This window comes from Protopterus annectens, chromosome 1.part0 (genome assembly GCF_019279795.1).
Source record: "Protopterus annectens isolate FY-2018-M chromosome 1.part0, PAN1.0, whole genome shotgun sequence".
NCBI lineage: Eukaryota > Metazoa > Chordata > Ceratodontiformes > Protopteridae > Protopterus > Protopterus annectens.
This window is the reverse complement of record NC_056725.1, coordinates 73342263-73354593: the sequence shown is the minus strand read 5'-3', so window position 1 is coordinate 73354593 and position 12331 is coordinate 73342263. Positions and strand designations below refer to the sequence as shown.

At 42.3% G+C, this 12331-nt stretch overlaps 1 protein-coding gene across 1 annotated transcript in view; it reads right to left on the bottom strand.

Moving 5' to 3' along the window:
* The window catches only part of LOC122800290 (vasodilator stimulated phosphoprotein), a 1035406-nt gene that overhangs the window by 346770 nt on the left and 676305 nt on the right, over positions 1 to 12331 (bottom strand). The window contains exon 6 of the mRNA XM_044073000.1: positions 10480 to 10639. Within this exon, the coding sequence (XP_043928935.1) occupies positions 10480 to 10639 (160 nt within the window). The remainder of the gene's footprint in view (positions 1 to 10479; positions 10640 to 12331) is intronic.

The window sequence follows — 12331 nt, the reverse complement described above, 5'->3', positions numbered from 1 at the left end:
AGCATCTTGAATTTTGGAATGTCCAGGAAAGTATTTAGAATGGATAAGTCCAGAATTGGATGCCATGATTTGTCTTTTCTGGGTAACAGGAAAAGTCTTGAATAAAAACCTTGTCCTTTTTCCTTTTCTGGTACTAGTTGAATAGCCCCCATATCCATGAGGGACATAAAGTACAGTTTTGTACCTACCATAAATGTAGATGTTCGAATGCTAATACAGCTGCAAGTAATCACATATGGGTTCTCTGCCGTCAGGCGGGTCCTCGGTCGGCCGAATTCCAAAGTCTTGGTCCAGCGTCGGTTGTTGTCCCCTCTTCCCTGACGTCAGTGTGACAAGGGTATACAAGTTACAGCCGACGCCATATTCTTCAGTCTTTTCTTGCCCCAGATGTCAGGTGCCCCCAAAGGAAGGCAATAGATAAATTATATGAATATATATATATATATAAAAATATATACAAGCAATGCAATGTTATCAAATAAGAGTAGTTGCAAGCAAATACACCAAAAGAGGCTAACCCAAAATAGGTTGTATGTGAAGGGGTCAGCCACTAGTCCTATATCTAGAGGGGAAGGAGGGAGGGAAACCTGTACTGCAGCTGTAAACATCTACATTTATGGTAGGTACAAAACTGTACTATATTCATCGTGCATACAGCTGCAGTAATCACATATGGGTAGAATCCCAAAGCTACGCACAGGGTGGTAGGCACTAGGTAGAACTGGGATGAGCTAGAATGCCCTGCAATACAGCAGTAGCAAAGCCTGCTCTAGTTTTGGAGTATAAAGGCAGGTGGTAGTGTCTAGTGAAGGTATGTACTGAACTCCAAGTGGCTGCCTCCAAGATATCTTTGGTAGGAACTCCTCTGAGGAAGGCTGTGGAGGTAGCTGTGGCCCTGGTGGAGTGTGGTCTGATGCCTGCAGGGAAAGATTTCCCATGATGGGAGTAACAAAAACGTATGCAGTGACCTATCCATTTAGAGATGGTCTGTTTGGTAATAGACTTCCCTTGAGCTCCTACAGCATAAGACAAAAAGTTGTTCTGATTTCCTGAAAGGCTTTGTTCTGTCCAAATAGTAACGAAGCTGCCTATGGATGTCTAAAGAATGTAGCAGCCTTTCCCCTTTGTTTTGAGGATTGGGATAAAAGGTAGGTAAGTGTATGGCTTGATTTAAAGCTACCTTGGATACCACTTTAGGCATAAATGACGGGTTGGTACGAAGGGAAACCCTGTCCTGATGGAAGATAAGAAAGGGCTGCACAGCCATGAGGGCTTGAAGTTCCGAGACCCTACGAGCTGAGGTAATGGCCAGAAGGAAAGCTGTTTTCCAGGACAAGTATTGCAAATCTGTTGAGGCAGCTGGTTCAAAAGGAGGCAATGTTAATTTTTCTAGGATGAAATTAAGATCCCAGGCTGGCACTGGTTGTTTCCTAGGTGGTCTTATATTCTTAGCCCCTCCGAGGAATTGTCTTAAATGTGGATGAGAGAATAACGGTGGATCCGTGTTGCATTCTGCAGAAATGGCTGAGGCATGGATTTTTATGGAGGAGAATGAAAGTCCACTGTTCAGTAGCTCAGCTAGATACTGTAATACCGGAGGCAGATCCAGTTTTCTAGGGTCCTGGCCTCATTTCTCATTCCATGAGCAAAACCGTTTCAATTTTGCGGAGCAAGTCCTCCTAGTAGATGGCCTTCTGGCCTCCAGAATGACATCCTGCACCTCTTTGGAGAGTAGGGTCTGCTGTAGTGTTAAGGAATTTTCCATGCAGCAAGCTTGAATGTTTTTAGCGGACTGTGAAGAGTTTTGTAGTTGTGCTGAGTCAGTAGAAGAGGCATTAGAGGTAGAGGCCAAGGAGGAGTGTGTTAGGCTCCTTAGGAGTGGGTACCAGTGCTGCCTTGGCCAGTCTGGAGCAATTAGTATCATCTTCGGTCTGTCTGCTCTTGTTTTCAAGAGTGCCTTGGATAGAAGGGGCAGAGGTGGGAAAGCATACACTGTCCATGCTGTCCAACTGAATGAAAGGGCGTCCACCCTCCATGCCTTTGGATGAAAGGTCCTGGAACAAAACTTTTCCAATTGATGGTTCCTATGGGATGCGAAGAGATCTATGTCTGGCCTTCCCCATGCTTGGATTATCTCTGTAAACACCTGTGGATGTAGCTTCCATTCGTGTGGATCTGTCATATTTCTGCTTAGGTTGTCTGCCAGCGTGTTTTCCAAACCTGGCAAGTAGTGTGCTTGAAGTTCGATTTGCCATTCCAGAGCCAAGTTCCAAAGTGTCATGGCTAGTCTGCACAGAGGATATGAATGTGTTCCTCCTTGTTTGTTTATGTACCACATTACTGTGGTGTTGTCTGTTCTTATCAATAATTGCCCTGGATGCAGGAGGTCCTTGAATGCTGTAATTGCATTTATCACTGCTAGCATTTCTTTTTGATTGATGTGAATGTGCTTTTCCTTTTGGGACCATTTGCCCTGAATGCACCTGTCTGTCATGTGTGCCCCCCAGGCATAGTCTGAGGCATCTGTTGTGATGACTTGATTTGCTTGAGGCTTGCAGAATGGGAGACCTGTGTTTGCTTGACATGCTTGGGCCCACCATAGAAATTCCTTTGGCAAACATGGAATCATTGGTATTATTGTTTCCAACTTGTGGCTGTGTTGAGACCATACGTTTTTTAGGTACCATTGAAGTTCTCATATGCAACTTTGCACATGGGATTAAAAGAATGCAAGATGCCATGAATCCCAGAGCCTGCAGGATTTTCCTTGCAGTAAGCCTGGTACAATTTGCTAGTGTTTTGAAGTACTGAGTTAGTTGCCCTTGTTTTTCTGGTGTAAGATAGGCCATCTGGGTGTTTGTGTCCAAGTTGGCACCCAGGAAAGTTATTTTCTGAGATGGTGTCAGCCTGGATTTCTCTTTGTTGATTGTGTATCCCAGAGAATTCAGTAACCGTGTTGAGGTAACAAAAGAAATTCCCTAAGCCTTTTCTTGGAATCAGAAAAGTCTTGGCCTTCCCAGTGGAAGTGCTCCCTCCAGGTGTGCAAGGTTTCCCCAAAAGAGAAATCCTCTGGGGGGGATACAGATGGAATGGACTGTTCTGCATCAGAATCTTCATAAGGGGAGTACGAGTGTTCCTCCACATCAGAATGTTCTGAGAAAATGGAGCCTTATTCAGAAGAGGGAGAGTCTTCCTCCACTCTGGGTCTCTTGTCTGGAGAGGGTTGGGAACCCCTGATATAGGAAATTAAATCCTCAGCCATTTTAAGCATCTGTTTTTTAGGCATGGAGCCTGGGATGGGCCCTGTGCAACAGGCCTCTTGGGATGCATGGCTGATTTTGACTTAGTGAAGGCCTTAATAGAAAAAGAAGATGAGGGCCTAAATACACCCCGGGTGGAAGTGGACCTGTCCACACTAGGAGGCTCAACACCCACTGTGGTTTCGGTGGTTGAAGTCTGAGTAAGGGGCAAGGAACCAGCTGTCTCGGGTACAGAAGACACCGCCAAGGAAGTGTCGTCGGTAGTCAGGGACTGCATAGGCGTCTCGCTGAGAACCGGACCACATGTAGCCGGCTTTGGCGTGGTGTCGGTGGAGACCGCTGTCCTCGCGTATCGGTCTTTATCCTTGCGTTTTTTGGATAAAACGGTAGTTGGAGTATCCGACATTTTATAATCAAAAGCTTTACCAAAATAATGTTGGGCGAACTCCGCCCGACGCTTAATAGTGCGTTTATTGAAAGTCGCACATAAGCGACAGCCCGAGACGTCGTGGTCTGGGCCTAAACAAGGTATGCAAAGGGAATGAAAATCCTTATGCGGTATTTGCTTCCCACAAGAAATACAATTGTTAACTTTGTCTGACATCGGTCTGAGGCAAGAAAAGTTTCCCCAACGGGGTACTTACCTTTAAAGAAGACTTCGGTTTCCAATTTTTCGTAAATTCAGGAGCTGGCCGACCGACACTTGCGAACTGCTTCTGCTTCGGGCACCACGCGGCAAAAAAGACTGAAGAATATGGCGTCGGCTGTAACTTATATACCCCTGTTGCACTGACGTCAGGGAAGAGGGGACAACAACCGACGCCGGACCAAGACTTTGGAATTCGGCCGACTGAGGACCGGCCTGATGGCAGAGAACCCATATGTGATTACTGCAGCTGTATGCACGATGAACATCTTGTTTCTGGGCCTCTGCCCACTGATTTGAAGGCAGATCTGGCCATCCATTTGAAATTGGCAATGTGTGGAAATGAAATCTGTATCCCTGGGATACTATCTTTAAAACCCACTTATCCTGGGTAATTAGATGCCAATTTTGTGCATGAAGGGCTAGTTTCCCCCCCAAAGGGGCTGCCAAAAGATGTGTGCTTGGAAATGGCAGAGGAAAGTCATTGAGACTGTTTACCGTTGGGGGGGGGGGGTGCCTTGCTACTTCCAGATTTGGAGGTGGAGGCACCCCATTGTTTTGTTCTGTAAGTTCCTTGTGACTGAAACCTGGAGTGTCTGGGTTTGACCTGAGCGGCCCTGGTGGGTACTGGAAAGGACCAATTCTTAGTAGGCCAGTGCCTACTGAACCTGGGTGGCTGCACTTGTAGGAAATCTCTTACAGTTTGCATAGATTTAGCATTGTCTTCCATCTTTTTCAAAACTTCTTCTGCCTTATTACCAAAAGGACTGTCCTGTTGTAAAGGAGCATCCAACAATTTTGCTTTAACATTATCAGGCAGATTTTGCTCCTTGAGCCAAGCATGCCTTCTTATCAGAGATCCAGTTACAGCGGCCCTGCAAGAGGCCACCGAGGAATCAAAACCACATTGCAAATGATGCTTTTCCAACTTGTTCAGCTGAATGCAATAAATCCTGTAACTATTTTCCACACAGTCAGAAATCAACATCATTTTCTGTTTAAGTAAGCCCATGACATGCTGCTGATATTTAAGCATATGAAATTGACAATTTAAAGCCCTGATTGCCAAGGTTGCAGACGTGTAAACCTTCTTACCCCATCTATCCAGCGCCCTGGAGTCTCTATCAGAAGGGGTAGGATTTTTAGCAATAGAAGCCTTAACACCCTTGGGACCCTGAGAAATTGTTTCAGGGTTAGCAGTAGGGTTTTTAAAAAGAAATTTGTGGGAGTCAGGAACCCTGTAATATCTGTCTGGCTTACTAGGTGCCGGAGGCAGGGAATCAGGAGCCATGCTGGATTCTGAGAAAACATCACCAACAATGTCTAGAACAGGAGGTATAGCCAAAGGCCTATGCTGAGGAAGAAGGAAATCCCTAAGCCTCTTTTTGGTTTCTGAAAAATCCTGACTCCCATTGAAAATGTTCCCTTAAGATATGCAAAGATTTTCCAAAAGAAAAATCCTTAGGAGGAGAAGCAGAAGGCATGGATTCTTCTGCATCAGAGTCCTCATAAGGTGGAATAGATAATTCCTGATCAGAATAGGAATCAGAAGAAATGTAAACCTGATCTGAAGATTCATAATCAGTGCCTTGCCTAGGCCCTCTTAGCAGGAGGGGGTTGGGAACCCCTGATCAAGGCAATTAAATCCTCAGCCATTTTGATCATTTGTTTTTTAGGCATAGGGGCCTGAGCACGTGGCCCATGCATCAGTTTTTTAGACATAGAAGTTGGTTTTGGACTTGTTTTTGAGGATGGCATCGGTTTAATATACAAATCTTTAGGCCTGAAAACACTCAGAAGCCGGTGCCTGCTCAGCGGCTCCAGACCCATCTAAGGGAGAGACATCCGCGGATTCAATACTTGAACTGTTTCGTGGCATACCGGACTTCGAATGGGTCTCAGTAGAGGCCTGACAATCACAAGTAGCGGGTATCAGGGGCTGCGAAAGCACCTCCGACTGGCTTAGGAGAAGCTTCGTCGGTTTTGGACCTCGATGGTCTGTCTCTGTCTTTCTTTGCATTTTTTTGTGAATTCCGGTAGCTGGATTGCTAACAGATGACTTTTCTGGATAATCAAATCTTGAGCCAAAATATTTAGAAGCAAAAATATACAGACGCTTAATACTGCATTGGTTAAATTTAGCACAAAACCGACAGCAAGGCACGTTGTGGTCAGGGCCTAGGCAAGGAATACAGTACAAATGAAAATCCTTATGAGGTATTTTCTTCCCACAAGTAATACAATTATTAACTTTTACTGACATCGGTAAGGAGCAAGAAAAGGTTTCCCCAACGGAGTTCTTAGCTTTAGGTTGAAGACTTCGGTTCTGAAACTTGAAAACGAAAATTTCAGGAGTCGGCCAACTGGCACTTGCAAATTGCTTCTGCTTCCGCACTGCGCGGCAAGACTGACTGATGAAAATGGAGTCGGCTGCATGTTTTATACCCCTGACGTCATGGAAGAAGGGACAACAGACGCAGGACCCAAGACTTTGTTATTCAGGCAGACTGAGGGCAACCTGCCAGCAGATTACCCAAATGTAATGCCTGCAACAGAAAAACACGAAGAACATCCCTCAATAGCTGTATGTTCTTACAACCTTCTTGCAGAATGTGTCTGAAGTACTTGAGAGGGTACTGGACTCCAGGCTAAGCCAGAAATTATCTACATAAAAGGAGGCTCATCAGTGTAGTTAATACATAATGAGCAGAATGCTGATGACAGATTCTGCAGCTACATCATCGGACACAAATTCATACATTATGGACACATGGGTGAAAATAGAGGTAGGGCTATTAACTGGTTAAAATTTGGTAGAAAGCTGGATATGCTTGGACAGAGTGACAAAATTGGAAGACAATCATCTTAGGAAAATGTAGCACAGTGCTCTGTGGGAGACAAATTAAGATTCTACCTACAAGAATATTTAATTTTGGCAGTGTTCAGGCTGAGAAGGTAGTTGATCTGCATCACTGTGGCAACTTCTGGATCTTCTGGTATCTGTGGTAAGGAACACTTGCAAACGTGAGTGTGGCAGCTAGCAATGTAGAAGAGAAGGGGGCAGTTTTTTTTTTTTTTTAAACATTATCTATTCATCATATTACTGATTCGCATGGTACATGTGTTTTGCCAACCGCAGTTTGCCGGATTGACAGGGGTGGGTCTTTGAGGTCTCACCCCAACATGGGAGAGGGATGGGGTGTTTTCCCCCTGCATAAAAAAAAAAAAAAAAACTTAAACTTGTTTGCTGAAAGTGGCTTTCAGCAATTTTTCACTGCTTCATCCATTTGAGAAAAGACTTTTGACCAATAGTCATGAATATGACTTGCAATGCAAGCTCAGTTGTTACAGGTGAAGAGAAAAATCTCAACATTTTCCATTATTGTGTACACGCATTACACATGTAAGCGCCATCACAATTCTGTTTTTTACTCACATTATAACATACTTAGACTTTTCTATTCAGATTGATTTATAGGCTTTGTTCATCTATTTGATTACTGTTTTGTATAGAACAGTTCCCAAATGTACCATATACATTACAAAATGGAGAAAGTAATTTTCTTAATGTTTATATCTCCAAGACTCATTTTCATTATTATAGTCAATTTCCACTTTTGCATGATTGGTTTTTTGGCTGCTAACAACATTAAACTCAATAGCATCGCCTCCTTAATAAACATAATATGTTCTCCCTACAACTGTGCCAGGATATTTTGTAAGGAGTCCCATTAAGTCCACAGATTCCCAGAAAAAAGTGTTCTCGGTTTCTTTTCTCCTTCCCTTCACATCTCCAATAACTACTACCCACTTAAGGGAAAATCTTCTATTTGTACTACAAAAAGTAGACATTTCCATGCAAATATCCTACATCTTCTGGACTTTGCTGCATACCATAGGGCCTCGCTCACATTGTTCTTTTGTAATTTGTCATTTGCATCTTCCATCCCAACCTTTTTTTAACCTCCTCTGATTGATTCTTATAGTTATCATACAGTGTTTTATATACCTTAACTAATTAATGTTGAGAAGGTCTTCTGTTCTTTTTAACAATGAAATCCTCACCAGAGCTGGTCTTTCACTTAGTACTTTAGTCCCTCTCTACGTTCTGCCAACAATCCCCACTATGGAAAAGATTACAGATAGCACTATACGGCTTGCAAGTCAAACATCTGTTTGGCTACATCTTATTCTAGCACTTTTCTCTTCCAGTGTATTTGCCCCCAAGTAGCACGGTTCCATTGTTAATTTCCTCCAGTTACTTTCTACATGTCTTGCCCGTTTTCTGTTCTCTTAGTTGAATGCATTACTACTGGCATTATCTTCTTTCTCCACTCCCTTACTGGTTAGTCATTACTGTCTTCCAATTTATAAATATATCTTTTATAATTATTCTTCTCATTAAACACTGCTTCCAAAGACCTTAATCTTTGTGCATCCCATGTAGTTTTGCATTGTTTTACTGTCATTTCCCCCCTTAAATCTATATCCCTCTGCTTGTGTGCGTCTCAGTTGCATAGATTTACAAGTATCCCTTTACAAGAGACAGTCAAATCCAAATTTACTTTTGCTTTTTTCCCTTTTCAAATAAATTCTTTCAACTCTTTCTTGCCATCCACAACCTTTCCTCTGGCTAATACAATTATGCTTAGCTTACATGCAGGATTAAAGGGACTTAAAAACATTTCATTGCCTGTGTCTTAAAATCTAAGAGGAGGTCAATGACAATCAGTTTCCAGTCTCTTATTTTTAATAACCTTCTGCTTGGATTTTTCCCTACATACCCTTTGCTCCTGCAGCAGAAGCCTTTTTACTCCATACACCTAAATATAGAAATGCAGGCAAGCTTATGTCAATAACGGCTTTCAATACTACTTCCCATCCTAAACTTCTTAAATCGCCCATTATGGCCACAGGCATTCTCATCCCAACCTCCCCCTGACTATCTGTGCAGCAGGCTGTGAAATGGCAGACAGACATCTCCTCTATTTCTGTAACTATGGGCATTCCCCAAGGTTCTGTTCTAGGTCCACTTCTCTTCAACATTTTCATAAACAATCTCCACAAAGCCAGTAAACAATGCAAATTTCCACACTCGTCTCCTAAAAAACCCTAGAAAAATTGCAGCGGGTAATCCAGGAATCTCTCCAGTCTATAGTGTCATGGTCTCATGATTCAACTGTTCCTTAACTACAACAATCCAAACTACTTCTATTTACCCCAAAACAATACAATGAACAGAAAACTCTCAACCCTAACTTCTTCAAATACCACCACAAAAGAACTAGTAAACCCATACTACATTACTAGGGGTGTCATTATTGATGAAAACATGAATTTTGACTACCATCTAAAAAGCCATAGCGGAACACTACTTGGCACCCTCCACAGGATACATCTTACATGATACATGGACAGAAAAGACAATGCAATAACCTATGTACTTGCAAGGTAGCCATTTATACCTGCTTGAGCAGTAATACACCAAAGAAGCAAAATTGCAGCTAATCTGTCTCACAAATCACACTTTTGCTTGGCAGTAAAACAACTCTACTGGACTGAACTTCCATGTTCCCTAGCCTATTCACAACCAGTCACCACTCATATCCTCATTTACAAACCAGAAAATGTCCATGTCTATTAAACATCATCCTACACTACACACAAAACAGAACCCTTTGTTTAGCAGACAAACATCTATTGCAAATATTCAAATCTAACAATTCAGCAAGGGATACTCACCTTTTGTCTCTATCCCACTTACCCTAAAATTAGGTGATAATCTGAAATCCATTAAACAAGTGAATCACCACCTGATGGATTCATGGACTTGCTCATACTCTACCCCTAGATAAATCTAGGCTCATTGCCTCTGCAATAACTCAGCATTACATCCAGTGCAAGCACCCTGTAAACAACTTCACGTGTTACGATCTCACACTTTCTCTTCATCTCCCACTTTCACCTGAACAACCTCCCTTCTCCAAAACAACCCCCTTTCTCTTTTCTCCACAGTTTAGCACTAGCCTTTCTCTCTGTCTATATTTTACCAGCAGAGCAGTGGCTCTCTTATCTACACAGAAAACACTTGTTTCACCTCTTCTTTTGCAAGATTGTAAATTACAAACCTATACCATACATTTGTTTGTGTCTTTCGGCTTTTCCCCACTTAGGGGTCGCCACAACGGAACTCCGGTCCGCTAATGATTGGCAGTAGAGTTTTACGTACTGGCTTGCCGGGCCTAACGCACAACCTTCAACCAAGGAACGCCCGTTCACGCATATCGCCACACAGAAGATGCTCTAACTGAGAATTGAACGGGCAACGTCTAACTGTGAGGAGACAACGCTACCGCAGCACCACCACCGCACAAATCTATACCTTACATTGCATAACGTAAATCCTGACCGTCAGCACTGCAACATTCCATTATTAGCCTTCCATGGTATTCTATCCCTAATGGGGAAAACAATGGCTGTTAACGGATTACATCTGCTCAATCCCGGAGCCTTTGTATCATTTGTCTTGATACCTATTGGACTCCAGCTGTTCCTAATTGTAGAATACATTACCATGAATGTAACATTGCATATTGTCGATACTTTACTATTACTGTAACATTGCAGTTTTTAGACTGTGTTAACATTTGTATATAACCTATCGCTCTAATAGTAGTAACAGTGACCATCTCTGGACCTCCACTGAAAAGGGGCTTTGCCCAGACAGACTGTTCTGGTAAACAAATGAAAATAAACAAATCTTTTTACATTCTCATAAATATGTACGGGTGAACTAGTTTATGGACAAACAATTTAGTCTTTTTTACCTTCATTTAATTTATATCCAAAAAATATTTGCAACTTTCTTAAATATCCCACTGCACACTGTTGATATCAACTGCAAGATCTACTTTTCCTTGACTATCATACTAATTACACTGCTACCTTTGTGAACTACAGTTTCCAAGTACATTGCAAATAAGAAAAGTAAAAGAAGATACCCTTGCCTGATTCCTCTATTTTAACTCAACCTGTTAGAAAGAACTCCTCATGCCTTTACTTTGCCTCTTAGCCATTAAAAATTCGATTATACTGTTTGGGAATACAAATGTTCACTTCACCTGTTTACGAATAAAACTACATTCACAGGTTCATAATTTTAAAATTAGTGAACAAGTCAGAGAGCATTAAAATGCAGGTTCCACTGTCCTAGAATAAATACTATGACCAAACCATATATGCACATAGAGCCATATCAATTTTTGTAACGTTTTTGCCATTCTCTTAACACAAATACTTTGTAGTCATGATTTAGAACAGATCTTGGCCTATATAATGGTCTATGGGGCCCTTGCCCATCTTCAGTAATACCGGTCAGTATTGCATTCTTTAGGCAAGCAATCATGATTCATTTGGGAGGAACTGCAGAAGCTTAAACATGAGAACAGTCTTAAGATGCCATATGTAAGGTCTACCTAATGGTCTTGACCTCACAGAGTTTCTGGCTAATCAATGAGCACCGAAGGAGAGAAAAGTGCAATATCACTCAGGCTATGATAATCATGGGTGGGGGAAGTACTGGGCCCTATGATAATCAAGTGCAATATCACTCAGGCTATGATAATCATAGGGCCCAGTACTTCCCCCACCCATGATTATCATAGCCTGAGCACCGAAGGAGAGAAAAGTGCAATATCACTCAGGCTATGATAATCATGGGTGGGGGAAGTACTGGGCCCTATTAAAAAGGTTAACAGGTAGAAGAAACACTTTGAAGAGCTCATTAGGATGATGGCATCAGAAGGAAGTGCCTAAAATCTCTGGTGGATAGGGACATGTTACTGCAGTCTCTTCAATGGCAAGGCTACAGGTATGGATGAGATACTAGAACAAATGCTGAAAGTACTGGACATGGTTGAGATAGAGTGACTAATGCACTTCTTCAATATTGTATGGAAGGAACGGAGAGTTCCTATGACCTAGCAAACCTCAGACACAACCTCAGACTCTGGTTTCAAAGTACTCCTAATTCTTCTAGGCAACTCCTGTGCTTTATTCCTGTCTCTGAATAATTTTCCTCTGGAACACTGGAAAAGGTTTCACATGCAAAGTCTCTCTGTGGGCTTAATTATCAGAAGCCTGAGCAGCAGAATGTTTGATGGCAATGTTTTTTTTGGACAAACTTTTGCATTTCTTCCTTAGCCTGTTCTGCACAAAAAGACCAATTCTCCAAGAAAAAAAAAATATTCTTAAGACAGCTGGACACAGCAGCTTGAATCTCACACCTGCCTCTTGACATTCACCGAATGACTGTTCCCTTCTTAACTTTTCCCACAATGTACTGCACTTCCTGTTTCCTACTGCACTGTCCACGATGAACTCAGTCTTTGCTTTCAATGTTTAAAGAGTCAAAACAGTGTCTCCT